The sequence below is a fragment of the Alosa pseudoharengus genome, unplaced genomic scaffold (assembly GCF_046254945.1).
Source record: "Alosa pseudoharengus isolate Yale_2024_CS ecotype anadromous, Long Island Sound unplaced genomic scaffold, YU_APseudo_1.1 YU_APseudo_1.1_scf_16, whole genome shotgun sequence".
Classification (NCBI taxonomy): Eukaryota; Metazoa; Chordata; class Actinopteri; order Clupeiformes; family Clupeidae; genus Alosa; species Alosa pseudoharengus.
Window position 1 is genome coordinate 20,702,535 of NW_027468630.1, and position 19,233 is coordinate 20,721,767.

At 46.6% G+C, this 19,233-nt stretch overlaps 1 protein-coding gene across 2 annotated transcripts in view; it reads left to right on the top strand.

Moving 5' to 3' along the window:
* arhgef37 (Rho guanine nucleotide exchange factor (GEF) 37) overlaps positions 1–17,514 on the top strand; it is a 31,042-nt gene extending 13,528 nt beyond the window's left edge. For both annotated transcript variants that reach the window (XM_076287396.1, XM_076287394.1), the window contains 10 exons: positions 3,543–3,690; positions 5,653–5,852; positions 7,355–7,485; positions 8,181–8,285; positions 8,936–9,049; positions 9,895–10,212; positions 10,738–10,866; positions 12,307–12,502; positions 13,874–14,061; positions 15,711–17,514. In XM_076287396.1, the coding sequence (XP_076143511.1) occupies positions 3,543–3,690; positions 5,653–5,852; positions 7,355–7,485; positions 8,181–8,285; positions 8,936–9,049; positions 9,895–10,212; positions 10,738–10,866; positions 12,307–12,502; positions 13,874–14,061; positions 15,711–15,920 (1,739 nt within the window). In that variant the 3' untranslated portion in view covers positions 15,921–17,514. The remainder of the gene's footprint in view (positions 1–3,542; positions 3,691–5,652; positions 5,853–7,354; positions 7,486–8,180; positions 8,286–8,935; positions 9,050–9,894; positions 10,213–10,737; positions 10,867–12,306; positions 12,503–13,873; positions 14,062–15,710) is intronic.
* Positions 17,515–19,233: the final 1,719 nt, after the last annotated feature.

A 19,233-nucleotide genomic window follows, 5' to 3' on the forward strand; every position in this document is an offset into this window, starting at 1 on the left:
TGTTTCCAACAAGCTCCCCCAACACCTTTTCCATCAAACGCTGGAAGGTGGCGCTAGAGTTTTTAAGCCCAAAAGGCATTACTTTGAAGTTGAAAGAGCCAAAAGGTTTGGCCACAGTGGTTTTCGCTTTACTCTTTTCATCCATTGCCACCTGCCAATAACCTGACCTTAAGTCAAGGCTGCTGAAGATTGAGGCACCATGTAGTTATCGGCATGGGATAAGCAACCAGCAAAGTTTTACTATTGACCGGCCTGTAGTCAACACAAAACCGATAGGTGCCATCAGGTGTCTTGACCAACACCACAGGAGAAGCCCATGGAGATGAAGAGGGTTTGATGATTCCCTCAGCCAGCATAGAGTTAAACTACTCTTTAATCATCTGCTTTTTAAAGGGAGAGGTGTGATAAGTCTTGCATCTAATTGGCACCTCACCGGTGGTCTCAATTGAATGAGTGAAAACAGTGGTCTTCCCTAGTTAATCTGAGCACACCGTCAGGGAACTCTAAACCAGGTTCCAGGAGAGGGCAAGGACCTTCTACTGCCATATACAAAGTCAATGGCCTGCTTCAAGAAGGGAAAGTAGGTGACACCATGTTTTTGTTTGACCCCATACGTCATATCTCCCATCTTTATTTGGGTTGCTGTCTTGGCGAGAAAATCTAACCCAAGAATCACTGGAAAAGCTAAGTCACTTTTTTCATCACATAAGTATCCAAAATCCAGTGCGTGCCATGCCAGTCATACAAAAGCTTGGTTTTTCCCAGCGCATTGTGGATCTAATATGAAATTCTGCTGGCTACAGGGCTGTAGGTTCTCGTTCTCTCTTGCCACTTCAGTCCATACAGCTACCAGCTGACTGCCTGCAAGGGGCATGTTTCAGGAACTGGAACCTCAGGCTGAATAATGTTAATATCAGCCAATGACTTTGTGGCTCGGCGATTAGATGAGGACTGTTGGGACGCTTGAGGCTGAGCTTTCTCAGGTGCCTGCACTTTAGACCAGTAGTCCTTTTTTGAGCCCCAGTCGCGTTCCACCATGGAACCCACCTTCACTACCTGTTCCACTGAGTGTACTGATCCCCTCAGACTACTAGCTAATGAAGGATTGCAATTGTTAAGAATCCTCCGCACAAGTTCACTTTCTGGCATCTCGGGTTTCCACTTCCAGAAGCAGAACGCTAGTTACCAGGATTGTAGGCTATCCCCTTACGGTAATATCTTGTAATTTGACACTGTGCTTCTTAGCAACAATAGACATTAGACAATAGACAATAAACAATAGGCAACAGCCATTTGGAATGTTTTTTTCCGATGGCTCCATCCCCAATTCAACATGTTGAATCGTCCATGAACTAGTCAATGGGGGTCGGGCGGTGTTGGGCATACACTGCACCGGTGGGAGCTACAGATACTCATCGACTGGCCAGACGTTATCAGACATCCGACCGTTGGTTTGTTGTGCGGTGGCCTTTGATGAGATGATCAAAACCCTTCCACTGTGACTTCCAGCAGGGTGTGGCCTTTTCCTGTAGGAGGTCATTAGTCAGACACGTACAAACAAACCCAGTCCAGATCAGATAACTTAGACCAGTCTAATCCAAACCAGCCCTGGACTGTCCTGATGTGAGCCACTATTTAGGTTACATTGTATTTTTATTTTGGTGTGAACTGCAGGACAGGCTTATCTCCCCATATGCTCAATGGAGTGTGACGAATAGGAACATTTGGCACTGCGGACACTCCTAACATGTTCCAGTAAGCAATCAAGTTTTTCACACACATTCTTTAAGATCACACTGGTTGAGTTGATAAAGATGCCACACTGTTCTCTACATAAACTGGTATAGTTGCATTGTCATGCCTGAAAACTGAGTTGTCCTTGGCGCACGAGACTCGTCATTTCTGGAATGCAAGTTTGCATTGTCATGTCAGCATGATGTGCGTGTGTGTGTGCGTGCGTGTGCGCGCGCGTGTGTGTGTGTGTCCAGACAGTTTGTCAGTTCTTAAGCATTATTTGTAGGGCATGTTTATTTAAGTTTTCTAGGAAGTCTTCCTGCTGTGGTTTACCAACTCTGCTAATAAGTTTGGGTATTGTGCTGTGTTGTGCTGTGAGAATCATGGTCTTTGATTTCTCAAGTGCTTTTAACACCATCCAACCCCTCAGACTGGGAGACAAGCTCTTGCAGATGGGTGTGGACGCTCACCTGGTAACCTGGATTACAGATTACCTGACCTCTTCTATGCAGTGGTATGCTGGGGAGGAAGCACAAAGAAGAAGGATGCTGAGCGACTTGACAGGCTGGTAAGGAAGGCTGGCTCTGTAGTGGGAGCTGAACTGGAGTGCATCACTTCAATATCTGACAAAAGGACCCTAAACAAACGGATCAACATCTTGGACAATGAATGTCATCCACTCTACAGCACTATCAAAAAGCAAAAGAGCTTGATCAGCTGGAGACTTCGCTCACTGCCATGCACAACTGAAAGGCTGAGGAAGTCATTTGTTCCTAGGGCCATTGAACTGTTCAATGCCTCACTAAAGGGAAGAGGAGAGATAGACTTCTCTGCTTAGTCTGTCTGCCTCTCCACCCTCTCCATGTTTGAGTACTGACTGCCCACTACTGCTTTACTACTGTTTTACTACTGTTTTACCAATGTACACAGCCTAATCTTCACAGCCTAATGTTTTCACTACTGTTTTACTGCTACACTGTTTTTCATGCTATATTAGCACACATGATCAATGGCTGCGGTCAGGCTTCTGCTACAATACTGAATGAATGAATGGCTATAACCCTATTACCTCAACCTGTTCTTGCACTGAAATAGTTTTTTATTTTACCTTGTCTACATTATACTTTACTCTCCTATTTGTCCATATTATTTATGCTGGTCTCTAGACCTTACTCTTGCACTGTTGGACTAATGTTGGACTACTTTTTGCACCTTCACCATGACACTCACTCTCTTGAGCACCTTGCCATGCACACATAACTAAAGGACTATGGTTGGACTACTTTTTGCACCTTCACCATGACACTCACTCCCTTTAGCACCTTACCAGTCCCGGCCCTGTCACTACAAGCGTCTTATGCTTGATCACCCTCAAGCACATTGGACTTTCTTAATTTAATTTATATAGTGTATTTAGTATTTAGTTTTGTTAGTTTTCTTATCTTTCTTATCTTCTACTGTCTTTATTGTACAGTGGAGTTTAGTTATATGTTTATACTTATACTTATGTTTACCATTTTTGCTGTAAGTGCATGTTGTGTGTGATGTCTGTATGCTATTGAGACCCTTGAATTTCCCCTTGGGGATCAATAAAGTATCTATCTATCTATCTATCTATCTATCTATTGTGACACCTCTGTTGAGTGAATCCGTCACCAATCATCGATTTACCTACTGTTCAGTGTTTGCTTTTGGATTTGAAAAGACTGCTCATCTATTTGCTCTGGTGTGTGTGTGTGTGTGTGTGTGTGTGTGTGTGTGTGTGTGTGTGTGTGTGTGTGTGTGTGTGTGTTTGTGTTTTTTTTTAGGTGACTCTTTCCTGAGCCTGTCGTGGGATATCGAGATGGCGTATAAGGAGTACCTGGCCAACTACAACAACATCACAGTGCTGGAGAACAGCTACAAGCAGCAGGAGACTCAATGGGCAGAAATGGTCAACGTGGTCAAGACCTCTGCGTATGTCTGTGTCTGTCTGCTCTTTAGCACCGCCAAACAATACCTACTACTCTCCCTCTCTCAGCACACTCAGAACTCTCGCCCTTCTCCATCTCAGCAGTCAGAACTCTCTCTTGTAGAACACTGAGAACTTTCGCATTGTTAGTTAGAGAACACTTGAAAGTCTTTGCCCTTTAGTCGTAGAACACTCAGAAGTCTCTGGCTTTCAGTCGTAGAACACTCTAAAGTCTCTGCACTTCAGTCGTAGAACACTTTCTGTTCCTCAGATCAATGAAAACACCCCCCCCCCTGTCAAAACAGTCAGAATTCTCTCCCTCTACACATTCTTAGAACACATTTCAACATATGCATCTATCTGTTTAAGGTCATGTTCTTAGGCATGTGTGTGTGTGTGTGTGTGTGTGTGTGTGTGTCTTCTCTAAGTTTGGCCAGCTGGAAGCAGACCAGCAGGATTCATTGGTCAGAGATCACTCATGACAACACACACACATGCATGCACACAGTGTAATTAGAGGCACCCGCTTTCCTCAACATGAGGTGTGTGTGTGTGTGTGTGTGTGTGTGTGTGTGTACGCGCATGCTTTAGAGGAGGCAGAGCAGCCTCGGGGGAACCTCCTCACTGGCCCAGTTTCACTCGTCTTTCATCACCTCTCTATCCCCCTCTCCTCTAATCTCCCACACTTATCTGCTGCACAGCAGACTGTGGCTTACCAGCCTCGCCAAACACAACCAAGTCAAAATGTCACACGAAAGCTTTTCTCAGGGTGAAAAATGAAAGACTCAAATCATGCGCCAAGCAGCTGAGACAGCCAGCCAAGCCTGTGGCTCTCAGCATAGAGGGGGGGAGATCAGAGAGAGAGAGAGAGAAAAAAAGAGGTAGGGAAGGGAGGCAGGATGGTGGTGTGACAGTACAGGGTGCTACAGAGGTTAGTGTCGCCCATAAGTATAAGTATATATACTCTTTTCATCCTGTGAGGGAATATTGGTCTCTGCATTTATCCCAATCTGTGAATTAGTGAAACACACTCAGCACACAGTGAACACAAAGTGAGATGAAGTACACACACACTAATCCCGTTGCAGTAAGCTGCCTGCTACAACAGCGGCGCTCGGGGAACAGTGAGGGGTTAGGTGCCTTACTCAAGGGCACTTCAGCCGTTCCTACTGGTCGGGGTTTGAACCAGCAACCCTCCGGTTACAAGTCCGAATCGCTAACCAGTAGGCCACGGCTGCCCTCAAGTCAAGCAGGACGTCGTAAGTCTTTGGGAATGTGTGTGTGTGTCTGTGTCAGTCTTGACTACAGCAACTGAGCTGTCTGTCTCAGTGCTAAAACTGACTTCAGGACAGACCTGTGTGTGTGTCTGTGTGGGAACTGACTTGGCTACAGACCTGTGTGCCACCTCATTTCTGTGGTCTTCCATCCTCGCGCGGTTGACGTTGTGTGAGTTCAGATGAAGGCCACCGTATCACACTGGGCAGTGGGCACTAGTGAGCTCCCGGCTCACCCCTCCTTTCCCCTGCCCTCTCGCCCTCCTCACAGTCAAGCACGGGTCACTTCATCAGCCTGCTCCAGGAGGGACACACACTGGAATGTGAGAGTAGCTTTCACTGCAGGAAAAGCTCAGAAAGCACCCCTGTCAAGAACATTGTGAAACATCCTTTTAAGATTCTATTCAGAAAGTGTAGTAATTCATAATATTAATAATATTAATATTCATAATAATATTTTTTGAAAAATAGAGATACCCGCACACTGTTATATATGCTGCCAGAGTGGTAAATTAATAATAATAATAATAATAATTAATGTTTTAGCCATATGATATACTGCCATGTATTTACATTGCGGTATTGAACAATATGTTATTTCCACATTTTCAGACTCTGTATCATAGCGATAGTTATGATATTTTTTTACCTTTGCACTTTGTCACGCCTGACCTTACCCTCTCGTCCCCTTAGGCCAGAGATCAACGCGTCCAACCTGACGTTCTTCCTGGTGATGCCAGTCCAGCGGATCGCCCGCTACCCGCTCCTACTGCAGACCATCCAGAAGCACACGGAGCCGACGCACCCGGCCTATGAGACGCTCACCCAGGCCGCGCACATCGCCGTGCAGCTCAACTGCCGCATCAACGAGTACAAACGCTTCCGGGAAGTGGGTGAGTGGGGGGGTGGGGGGGCGGGTAGGGGGGTGAGGGTGTCAAGTGGAAGAGTAATGGAGGGATGGCTACATTTACATTTACATATATTCATTTAGGAGAAAGTGCTAGAAGAATTAGAAGGAGGTGGTAGAGGAAGGAAATGGATGGAAGTCTATGTTAGGTGTCAGAAAACTCACCTCAGGTATAATTGAATTGAAGTGTTCATCGCGACATTGCTTTTTGATCCTTTGATGTCGGCTCTTCCTATCATTGTGAAGCAGAGTTGACCAAGCGTTGGATTTTTCACCCACTAATGGGGAACGTGAGCTGGGGTTAGACTGTCGTGGGACAGGTCAGTTTTACCTTACTGACAATTGGGTTGGGTTGTTAGAAACGTTACAAAAGTAGAATCAGAATCAGCTTTATTGGCCAGGTTTGTGTAAAAAAAACAAGGAATTTGACTCCAGTTAATCTTTGCTCTCAAAGTACAACACTCACTTAACATACTGTATAAGAAAAAAAAAAACACAAAAGAATACAAACAGAGTAAAAATAGAATGAAGAGCAGTAGAATATGGCTATGTATAACTATAAATACAGTATGTACATTTGCAAATAAATATAACACTATGAGTGGGATAGGTTAGTGCAATTCTCCGGGAGGGGCGCGGGGGGCGGGGGGGTACAATATAGAATTAAAGAGAGATTTAGGAGGAGTAGTTAAGAGGAGGATGTCTGCTATGGCCCCTTATGAGCAGATTGGTGTGTGTGGAGGTCCTGTGTGGTCAGTAAGTTGTAATGGAGAGCTGTGACTGCTGTTGGGTGCTAATGAGGAGGTGCCACTGCAGACCTCTCTTCACACTGCACTAATTAAACCGTCTCACTAGGGAGGTTTGGACAGCGGGTCTCATTTTAAGTAGCTGCTAATTGCTTGTAGATTTCAGGATCTCTTTAACGGGATAGATAATTAAAGGGGGAATGTAAAAGATGCATTGAGATTTGGATTGTAATGTGTTCGGTTTTACAATGTCAAATCATTTGACATTACTTACTTCATGTACATACATTAATGTGTGTGTGTGGGGGTGGACTTTGCCTCTGGTGTGTGCCTGCCTGCCTGCCTGACTAGGTTTTACAATGTCAAATTACGGGGCAGCCGTGGCCCACTGGTTAGCACTCTGGACTTGTAACCGGAGGGTTGCCGGTTCGAGCCCCGACCAGGGCCGCGGCTGAAGTGCCCTTGACCAAGGCACCTAACCCCTCACTGCTCCCCGAGCGCCGCCGTTGTAGCAGACAGCTCACTGCGCCGGGATTAGTGTGTGCTTCACCTCACTGTGTGTTCACTGTGTGCTGTTTGTGTTTCACTAATTCACCGATTGGGTTAAATGCAGAGACCAAATTTCCAAATTTCAAAAAAGTATATATCCTTATCCTTATCCTTATCCTTATCCTTAAATCATCAACTTACCTGTGTTTGAGGATGACCTTGTCTGACTGTTCTGACTGGGGGCGTGTTTCAGCTGATAAGTACAAACGGACAGAGACCCTGACCATCCGAGACAAAATCAACCGCCTGAGTGGACACAGCATCGCCAAGAAGACAGCGCGCCTCAGCCAGTTCCTCAAGCACGAGACGGGCATGGTGCCACAGGTACTACTGGACGTCGCGTGCCCAAGACACCTTCCACCTGAGGCCTTTGTGCTGGCTCCACATACGCCTCCATGCCATGTGTTAATGATTAAGCTCTAGAATGGTTACTGCGGGGATGGAGGACTCCTGCTTTGTTTATGAGCCTTATCAATCTAGGTCTCTCAGCCAGTCTGAGCTCACAAGTCACTCTTTGGTCTGGAGCAGCCCCACACCTTAGCAAGTTTTTCGTCATAGACATACACACATATATAAACACACACATATATATAAACACACTCACACCCACACACCACAAACACAGCCCATTTGTGTGCAGGGTTAAATAAAAGGGATTATTTTGGAAATGTATGAATAGATATAGATATGTTGTAACTCTCTAACTTTTGTTTAAAACCAAAACCTGACTATTCAAGAATTTGTTCAAATGAAACATTTAAGTGTGAAATTGCTGATGATCTATCCTACTTATCCTGAGGAACGACTACTCAGACAGCAGCTAGTGTGAGTGCAGCCCGCTTTCATGATTTATTGACCTGGACCGCTGCCAGCTAGATTACAGTCTAAGGGCACCACAGGGAGGCATTGCCTGCACCACTTCATAATGATGCTGCCAGTCCTTAGCCATTTTAGTTTGCTTAATGAAATATACAGTCCCAGAGGTATTAGTAATGTTGTTGTTGTTGTGTCTGTTTCAGGCCAAGGATGAGGAGTTTGACACATTAGTAGCTTATTTCTTTGTTATTGAGAGAGGCGTTTCCGAGCTGCATGAAAACCTGGAAGCGTACCTGAGCCACCTACAGGTAAGATTGGGCCATTACACTTTATTTGTCTAAATGGGTGGGCAACCATCATCAACCAACCATCCAGTATTACAGCTGTTCTTATCTCACTGTTCAAATGACTTCCTGGATTCTGAGTTTAAACATTGTCTGTGTCTGCTTTTTACAGCCATACAGTACATGCATTGAGATGCTACTTGCCATGTCATTTGTAACCTCATAGAATAGAGTAGAATAGAATAGAGTGGATTTTGGAATCAGGAAAATATGGCTGTTCTAGGCTTTAAGAGGATAGAGCTGACTTACTTGCTTAATCCTCTTTTTGCTTTTGAGTGTAAGAGGCAAAGTTTTAGCAGATCAACTTTACAATCCCCCCACACTCAGCAGGAGTTCTGGCTAGCCCTGGGCGTCCTATGCACGACAGAAAAACAACTCACATTCACCAGAGGAAGTTGGAAAATGTGCCATAGTACTTTATAGTAATTACATTGTTGAAGTCTCCAGGCTCATTTAAATCCTTTTTAGGGCAGTATTTCCTCAATGCAAAAATAAGGACCATTGTAGTCACAACTGTTTTCAGACAGCCAATGTTGTGTCCAGAGGGGAGTGTGGGAAAGAGATTGCAGACTGATACTTGCTGTCTTTTCTCCTGTGTGTGTGTGTGTGTCCAGAGGTTGCAGAGTTGTCGTGCTGAGGACCATGATCTGGACATGGAGGCGGACAAGGGAGCGCTGTTCTCACGTGAGATCGCCGTGGCGCTGCGCCAGTGGATCTACCCAGAGTTTGTGAGTCCACACGCTCACTCCTCAAACACACATCAGATCCAACAACACTGGACAGTGATGGCACAGACCGAAGCCATCTCATCTCTCTCTGTCATATGACTAACATATAACCATGTCATAAACGTTGTCATTGCTGATGTCTTATCCTGTGGTACCCTTTTATGATTTTGTTAGTTCCTGTTGTACAGCAGGGTCATGTCAACATTATCAGTTATCGTCATGACGGCTGGAATATTACTGCTGCCATGGTGTCTGCTGATAGCATGACACTGCTATATAGTGACAGAGATTAAGAGCGGTTATGAGGGCCACTGGCCGCTACATGCTAGCTGTGTTCATATGTTGGTGAATCAGTCTCGTCATGGGCTTAAATACCTCCAATTCTACCAATCTCAGATTGAGAGTTCATTAGAGGTCCAGTCAGCGATCATACACAATTTCCAGCTTATAAAATTTTTTGTCACATTCAGCAGTCATCTCCTCACGACCGCTAGCTGCCCATTCCGTGTTTACACTGTAAAAATACCTGGTCTCTGTAGGCAGCCCTGGCTCCAAATACTGAAAGCAAACAAAGTGGGGGCAGCCTGTCCCCCAAACAAACACGAGACCCTGTGTTGAGTTTCTCTGGCGAATACTGAAGGGAGGGGTGAGCTACCTCTCTGGTGTGTTTCGTTTGGTCCTTGGTTAAAATATAATGTACGTTGTTTTGGACAGGAGAGTTTGCCAATAAATTTTAACGTAAACACAAACAAATGTGACTTCCTGCACAGTCGCTGACTGCACCTTTAACTTATTGAACTCTTTAAGGTCATTAACTCTAAGCTTGTGCTCACTGTGGTGTCCAGGAGCGGCGTCTGCAGTCTCTGGTCTTCAAGCCGCTGGGCTCGCTGCGTGAGCTGCTGGCCGGTCCTCGGAACCTGATCCGCAAACGTCGAGACAAGCTGCTGGACTACGAGGTCCTGGAGGAGAAGAGCGCGCTGAGCTACGAGGAGCAGGCGGTGGTCAACACCTACCGGACCATCCACGCGCTGCTCCTGAACGAGCTGCCCCAGTTCAACGGCCGCGCCATGCAGCTGCTGCTGGCCACTCTGGGCAACCTGTCCTGCCTGCTGCGGGACCTGTCCACCGACATGGAGCAGCTCGCCAACAGCTTCACACAGCAGGTACTGTACACACACACACATACATACACACACACACACACACACACACACTTGCAGGTACAAGGGTCAAGGGGTCAGAAACCAAGCAAGTACTGGAGAGCTACAGTGCCTTTTTAGAAATGGACAATAAAATAGGCCCTGTGCTCAGTGGTGGAAACATGGTAAATAGGTTCAGGGTAAAATAGAGGACAACTCTAAGAATAACATTTTTCAGAAATGATTTGAAATGTGACAAATCTCCCACTGACTGGAAATACACAGCAGTCTACTGGGAAGGTTGCTGACACTTGGCTTATCCTCTCTGACGGTGCTTTAAATATATATGGCAGAATAGCCATTATACCATTAACCATGAAGTCATGACATTTTGTGTAGCTGACTCAGATGATGTCTATCATGTCATTTAGTTGGACTGTTGGACTGGTGTTAAACTAACTCTCTCTCTCTCACTCTCTCCTTTTCTTTCTCTCTCTTTCTCTTTCTCTCTCTCTCTCTCTCTCTCTCCCCTCTCTCTCTGCCCTCTAGCTCCCTCACAGCTGGATGGATTCCAGAGAGTTCTGGAAGTGGGCTGAGAGCTCGGTTCTGGAGGCAGGGCGGAGTCTGGAGAGTCTGTGTCAGAGCGTCCAGGACGAGCTCAATGGTCCCATTGTGCAGGTCTGTCCACACACACACACACACACACACACACACACACTGATTCAGTCATACGCACACACACACTGATTCACAGTCATATACACACACACACTTGTATACACCCATACATACACACATGCACACACATTCATTCGCCCACCCACACGCACACACACACACACACACCACACACACACACATATAGCCACTTATACACAACGGACTATTATCTGCTGCTGGGTGGGGACTTGTTTGTTGCTAGGAATGTTTCCACGGGCAAGGAAAATACACACACACTCACAGACACAAACAGACACACACTTGACACACATGTATGTATTCAAGCTCCAAGGATGTGGTGGTGGTGGTGAATATTATAGCTTTCTTAATACAGTCCTCCACCTCCAGTTATCTGTCCCTGCCGTCATGGGGTTTGGCCGTGGTCCCTCCTCCAGGCCAAACATACTATGACTGAGTGCTGTTGGTGAAATTAGTTTTAAATTGCTGATGGATTGCCACACTGGCCTTCAGCAGTCATTTTTGAAAAGTGTGTGTGTGTGTGTGTGTGTGTGTGCGTGTGCGTGTGTGCATGTGTGTTTGTGTGTGTTATGAGTGCACAACGACAGCACAGCCATACATAGCAACAAGAAGATGTGTGACCTGGCTCAAGAGTAGCCATTCATTTCCTAGCTCGTTGGTGAAGGGAATGGTTCATGGTCCACTGACTCTGGTTGCTTAAAACCTCTGCTCTGGCTAACATCTCATATGACTGTCCTCTTGCTTCAAATCACTTTTTACAGCAATGGACAGCTCTGAGTTCAGTAATTACACACACTTTTTGAGGTTGCTAATTTTGTTCTGTTTAGCAGACAAACAACTTGAATAGAAAATAAAAAATGTAGGGAGGAGATTTCAGACCACAGTAAACATGGAAATTATAGGCTGGCATTGGCCGGATAAACAGGTGTTTAGCAGTTTGATTTTATCAGTTTAACTGGTCATTTCAGGTAGGCATATACATACAAACAGCAACTGGATAATAGGGCTAAATCCCAAACAAGTGACCAAGACTGGGCAGAAGTCAGAGATGGAAACCAAAAAGAATTTGAAAGCAAAATATGCCAACAAGAGAATGTCGTCAGGCGCGAGGCCATTGTTTCACATATGTTGTGAATATGAATATGAGTGTGAGTGTGACAACATTTCTTCTTTGAAGCCTTGGAGGACCTAACTGGAAGTTAGAGCAGTCATATATGAGACACCTGGCGCTGTGATCTCAGTCAGATGAAGTAGATATGATATGGAATTCTCTTACACTCTAATATGTAGTATGAGGGCAAATGGATGATGTCATCATAGAGTTCATAAATGCAAAAATGTCTTACAGGTGTTGGTAATGATAATGTGATTTGCATATATTAAGTGTGTGTGTCGGTGTGTGTGTGTGTCCTCTCCCAGCCTCTCAGCAGTCCAGCTCAGAAGCGGCTAAAAGCGCTGTTGGGGCGCCACAGCCGGGATAAGATTTACCAGCTGACCGGTCCAGTGGTGGGCGCACGCGACCTTGACCTGACCCTCAGCAAGGGCGAGCTGGTTGCCGTGGTGAGCGAGATGGACACTCGTGGAGACCGCCGCCGCTGGCTAGTGGATGCTGGAGGTAAGACCGCTCTGAGGCCATCTCTCTCTCTTTCTCTCTTTCTCTCTCTTTTCTTTCTCTCTTTCTGGCTCTCTTTCTATCTTTCTCCCTTTCTCTCTCTATCTCTCTGTCTTTCTATCTATCTCTCTCTCTCTCTCAGTATGACTCTCACCCCTCTCTGTTTCAGTTTCTCTCTCTATCCCCCATCTCTCTTCTGTCTGTTGTTTCTCTTCTATCTTTTATCTTTCTCTCCTCTTATTGTTTGTCTCTCATGTATCTATCTATAGTATATTTCTCTGTGTCTGTCTTTTTTTATCTATCTCTCCTCTGTCTGTCTTATTGTTCACTCCTCCTCCTCTTTCTATAGTATATCTGTCTGTATCTGTGTATGTCCCCCGCCCTGACTAAGAATGTGTAGAGACGCCCAGACTGTCACCTGATATCAGACAGAATAGTCCGAGACCGGAGACTCCACAAGGAAAGAAGAAGTTTGATTCCCGACCGTCAGCTTTAAGGAGAGAACAGGGTTCAAAGTCGGGGAAAAGGGGGAGAACAACCTTCTAGTAACTTTTCACACATTCTTATTTTATTCCTGACATGATCCATGACTACTACAGCAGATATACCAACGCAACCCCAAAGAAACGGAAGTTGGTAATGTACTGATTATTGGCTGAGTATTCTGGTGCTACATTTCCAGACTCAGGCCAATTTACATCAAAGATAAAAGACGAGTTGAAGTGTTCTTTAAAAGAGCACCGTTGAGTGTGTTTGTGAAAATGTGGCCGGAAGTGAGACACGTTGGGCACCATTTTTTAAAGATGATGGCCAACCATAATGCTAACTGGCTGAAGCCAACTCCCCAAATCCTGACCCCCTGGTAAAGATGCATGACTGCAAGAGCCCAGAGCCGTATATATACTCTCTGCAAGAGCCATGTCAGGGGAGACACCTAGTGGTGACTGTTGGTACTGTTCTTTTCATGTTTCCCTGTTTTGCATTTAGTTCTTGGTTCACTTCAAGAACTAGAGGAGCATCCTGCCCCAGCGGGTTTGTGCCATCATAATGTCCTCTCACTCTTTGACCAAACACATGTGGCCAACTGCTTTCACAGATATGGCTGCCATCTACAGAGACAATGCAGTGTGTAATGGGGCATCGAGTAAGCGGTTTTGCACTGAAAATAATAAGAAGCTTGTTTTTTGTCCATCCACAAGAGCCTTCAGTAACTGAAAAGACTGACTGACTTTGGACATGTGAAACCTGAGCAACTCCATCTAACAAACTCCAGCAAACGCAGACTGAAGGCACACACTGACCCAAGTGTTGGTGTTTGTTGGCATTTGTTGGGGCAGTGTACCTTAATCCTCCTCTCCCAATCCTTGTGTTCAGGTCCGCGGGGGTATGTGCCCGCCTCTAAGCTGGCGCGCTACCACCTCGGTGCCCAGGAGCCCCCTCCTCCATCGCCGTCGCCGTCACCCTACCTGTCAGTCACCCTACCTGCCCCAGGCACCCGTCGACACTCCTACACCGCCACCCCGCCCTCCCCAGGCTTCTCCATAGCAATGCCCAGCTATCAGGTGAGACAACGGGAAACACACACAAGCACAAATACATAGGCAGACAGACATGTGTGTGTTTGTGTGTGTGTGTGTGTGTGTATATGTGTGTGTGTGTGTTTGTGTGTGTGTGTTTGTGTATGTGTGTGTGTTCATGGGTATGGTGTGTGTTTGTGTGTGTGCGTTTGCGTGTGTGTGTGTATGTGTGTGTGTTTGTGTGTGTGCGCGTGGGCGTGCTTTGGGGCAGGAGGAGAGACAGAGTGTTTTAATCCTCTCTGATTAATCTGTCAGAGGAGCTGTACTCTCGGAGGATTGATGCCCTGGCATCAGCTATGAGCACCTCAGCATGAATTTGTGTGTGTGTGTTTGTCTGTCTGCCTATGTATTTGTGCTTGTGTGTGTTTCTGTCTGTTTTTGTGTGTTTGGTTGATTGACAGTAGAATGGAAGAGACCAGCTTCTTCTCCTTGGCTGCTGTTAGTATTCTGAAAGGGCCCTACTAATTTATTATTCCCTCATGTGAAATACCACCTGCCAGCTGTGTGTGTGTGTGTGTGTGTGTGTGTCCATTACAGATGGACATGGTGCTGCCTCTCTCCAGACATGTTCTGTGTTCTAATGGAGTTGTGATTGGAAAGTGTGACAGATGTGGTTGCTTGACCTTTCTGTATTAATATGCTAACTGCTCCAAAACCACTGCTAGCCCACTAATCAGAGTTCTCAGGGTTTGTGTGTGTGTGTGTGTCTGTGTGTCTGTTACTAACCTCAGTGGTTATTAATTAGTGTTTCTGTGTGGTGTTGTTATACAATTAACATGAGGCAGTGACTATATTGCATTACCAGTGGTAACCACCAGATGGTGCAGTAGGGCTGCTCTCTCAGAAGAATTGAGATTGTCACATGCACATATTTGCTGTTGTTACGCTCGTTTACTAATGGGACTAGTGAGCCACTAGACGGTGTGTGTGTGAGCGTGTGCTTGGTCGTGTGTGTGTGTGTGTGTGTGTGTCAGCATGTGTTTGTGCGTTTGGTCGTGTGTGTGTGTGTGTGTGTGTGTGTGTGTGTGTGTGTGTGTGTGTGTGTGTGTGTGTGTGTGTGTGTGTGTGTGTGTGTGTGTGTGTAAGAGAGAGTAGAAGAGTGAGGGTGGGAGAGCTGCTCTGAGGGCCTCTAATGCTGCTGTGTTCATGGCCTTGTTAACAAGACCAGATGCACCAGTGGGCCCCTGCAACGCTTTGAGAAGGGCCACAACCCCACAACCAGCAGTGTGTGTGTGTGTGTACGTACTGCAGCACTTTGAGAAGGGCATACCCCACAACCAGCACTGCTCAGAGACCCGCTGACTAGAACAGCTTTCGGCCCTTCATGGGTTGTCTGACCTATTAACTTGGTTCAGTGTGTGTGTGTGTGTGTGTGTTTGTGTGTGTTTGTGATAGATGAGATGCGTAGGATGTAGCAAGACTCTCTGATTGTTTGTCCATCAGGAGCTTTTAACCAAAGTGATTGACAGCTTGACCCCCATTGGACATGAGTCTTGTGATTTTATTTATGTGCAGAAAGGTCAACGAACATAACCTTCTCTATGAGTGGAGCATACCTGACGCACACATGAAATGTGCTGAGCCAGTGAATCCTCTTCAGCAGGTGATTCCCATCTCTCTGTCTCCCCCTACAGGTGTATGCTGGTTATGACTTCACGGCGCGCGGCAGTCACGAGGTGTCCCTGCGTGCGGGCGAGCCGGTACGGGTGCTGGAGCCGCACGACAAGCGTGGCAACGCCGAGTGGAGCCTGGTGGAGGCGCGTGGGCACAAGGGATACGTGCCCTCCAACTACCTGGCCGTCCTGCCCGCCATGGTGGCATCGCCCACGTTCCCCTACCGTTAGCCGGGCATGGACACTAAGAGATGGACACAGTTACGCTCGCACACACACACACACACACACACACACACACACACAGACACACACACACACACACACACACACACACACACAGAGCGGGACACTTATTTCCTCACCACACAAGCACTTTAGCATAAAGACAGTTGAGGTTGTGTGTGTGTTTTGAAGAGCTGAAGCAGGAGTAAAGTGGTGCACTCTGGTTATGTGCTTGATCTGCAGCTGCTGGTAGCTACGGCAACCCGAGGCCATTTTCTTGCAGAGGATGGAGTAGCTGTCACGGCATCCGCGCACGCGCACACGCACACACACACACACACACACACACACACACACACACACACACACACACACACACACACTGACACACACACACACTCACACACTGACACACACACACACACTCACACACTGACACACACACACACACTGACACACACACACACACACTGACACACACACACACACACTGACACACACACAGACACACACACACACTGACACAGAGACACAGGCATGTGCCCTCTTACAGCCCACCATGGGGATCGTCAAATGAAAATGACATGGCAGACAGTAAAGGAATGTGTGTGTGTGAGTGTGTGTGAGTGTGCGTACGTGCGCGCCGCACGCTCATTCGTGTATGTATGTATGTGTGAGTTTGTGTGCACACATTTTTAGATAGATAGATAGATAGATAGATAGATACTTTATTGATCCCCAAGGGGAAATTCAAGCCAAGGGGAAATTCAACACATTTTTATGTTTGAGTGTGTGTGTGTGTGTGTGTGTGTGTGTGTGTGTGTGTGTGTCTCTGGAGGCTCTTAAGAGCACGCGTCTGTCAGCACGAGTCCTGGTGTGCCCTTAACTGGATTGATGGTGCTTCTCTCGGCGTGACAGGCAGCCCAGCACAGCCCTCCTCCGCATAAATCTCCACCTCTAGCTGATAGCCAGCTCTGATGCTACAGAACCATGCCGCATCAGCACCGACTCTGCGCCAGCTGGAGCATCCGCAGCCGTCTACCTACCTGGGCCTCACTGGAACCGGACTCCCTTTTTCCGGAAACCTCCGTCTCATCTGCACTGGATGAACGTTAACGTGGTGCTTACCGACTGAAAACCCCATACATTGGACGCTTCACAGGAACTAACTTGAACTAATTGTAGCTGACATGCTTTTGATCCCTCACTGTGTCTGATGGAGCGCCATTTGTTGTGATTTCTACTGTGGTTACTTATGGTGCAGTAGGAAGGGCGATGAGCTGATTGTGGCTGATTGTAGCGTGGTTGCATTCTCTCCTTTCACCACTAGGGGGACTAGTGCACCACATTATCACCCCTCACATCCATGTATTCTGTTGGTGTCGGTAAGATTGGTTTTACCACAGAGGCAGTATTATTGTAAACAATCAATATGCTATTTATTGGACACAAGGAATCTCAGAATGCTCATGTGATTCAGTACAGGACAAATCGCATTTTACATTTGCTTGGATTGTAGTAATTTATTTACAGTTCCCTCAGTGGATAGTCTGCACTAAGACGAATGATGATTAAATTGCTCAAGCATGAGGCTTTCATATTTTGACTCGGTTGTGTTGATTTAATGCTGGGGACCGTGTGTGTGTGTGTGTGTGTGTTTGTACAAGCGTGTGTGCGCGTGCTGCAGAGATGCTCCATAATTTATTATTCCTCTCGTGGGATGTGCGTAAAGTGTGCTGGAGCGGCCAGCTGATGCACCAGATCCAGCGCAGTCAGGTGACCAATCATTCAGAGATGCAAGGTCAACCCGCCTGCCAACGCTCTGCGCAGTGCTGGTTTCCACAATACGGGCATTTTGTTCAAATCATATTAAGGATTCTGTCACGCTGACGCGCTTGAGGCGCTGGACCAGATGAATGATTTCAACCTTTTTTGTCACAAATTTTCGGACAGAAAATCAATATTTCTGCGTTTAGCATAGGCCTATGTTGCCCTATATACAAATTGTATGGTATTTTGTATTTCCGGGTGCAGTGTGTGGATGCATCAGCGCGTGACTGCATGTGTGAATGCCACAGTATGTGTTTGTATGACGGAGCTCAGAAGCACTATAAATAAATCCCCCAATCCCTGTTGCGCTAAAAATAGCCCACTGTCGGCAGGAGTGCTCTTGGGCTCCCCCTGTTGGCTCAGCTTGAATTGCAAAATTGCAGGCATTTTTGCCATATTTTATCCAGTATGACCAGAGGAGGCAGACTCGCCCCTTTATTTCTCTCTCTCTCTCTCTCTCTCTCTCTCTCTCTCTCTCTCTCTCTCTCTCTCTCCAAACAATCAAGACTGTAGGAAATCCTGTCCTCAATGTCCTCTGCTCTCTCTCTCCATGTGTGTGTGTGTGTGTGTGTGAAGGGGGTATTCTCTGCATTAAATATCAGATGGACAGTGCTGTTTGTTCTCTCTCCCTCTCTCTATATTATATGAAAAGCTCCAGTGCAGCGTGTGTGCCAGATTGAATTTACAGCCCATTTGCCAAGCAGTCAGCTGGGGAGAGGGAGGGGAGGTAGTGGGGGGAGCATCTGCAGCCTCCAGCCAGAGGGGCTTTTATTTCGTGGAAGAGTGTGTGAGTGTGTCGTGTTTCCTTGGAAGGTTGAACTTGCCCAGTGTGAGATTGGCAAGAGGTGAAGGGAAAGAGAGAGGGAGAGAGAGAGAGAGAGGGATGAAAACTGGTGGAAGGGGCAAACAGAGTGATTGGGTTGATAGACAAAGACGATGTTGAGTCAACGAAGAGAGAGGGAAGAAGGGATTTGAGAGAGAGAGGAGACGGAAAAAGAAAGGAAGGAAGAAGGTTGAGGTTAGAGAGAAGGAAAAGTGGCAGTTGAGGTGAGAAAGAAAAGGGATAAAAGGTTATGGATGGAGAGAGAGGAGGGGTGGGGTGAGAGCAGAGAGAGGGAACATAGAGAGAGAGAGATGGGAAGGAGAGAGGGAGAGAGAGACAAGGAGGAAGGGATTGGGCATTAGGGAGGAAAGGAGAGAGAGAGAGGGAATGACCCAGAAATAGCCATGCCCTTGTGGTTCAGTCGTGCTGTATTTGGTGGCCGTTTGGCTCGAGCACCGCACCTCTTTAAGACCAGTCAGCTGACTCTGCCAACACCAAGTTTAGCCTCAACAATGGGAACCTGACCACACACACACACACACACTCATACACACTCACTTTCACACCCCACGGCTCATTCCGGGGGCTTAAGATATCGCTGACCTGAGGAGAGAACCACACACACACACGTGAGCCGTCCAACTCATGCCTGTCTCGCCACACACA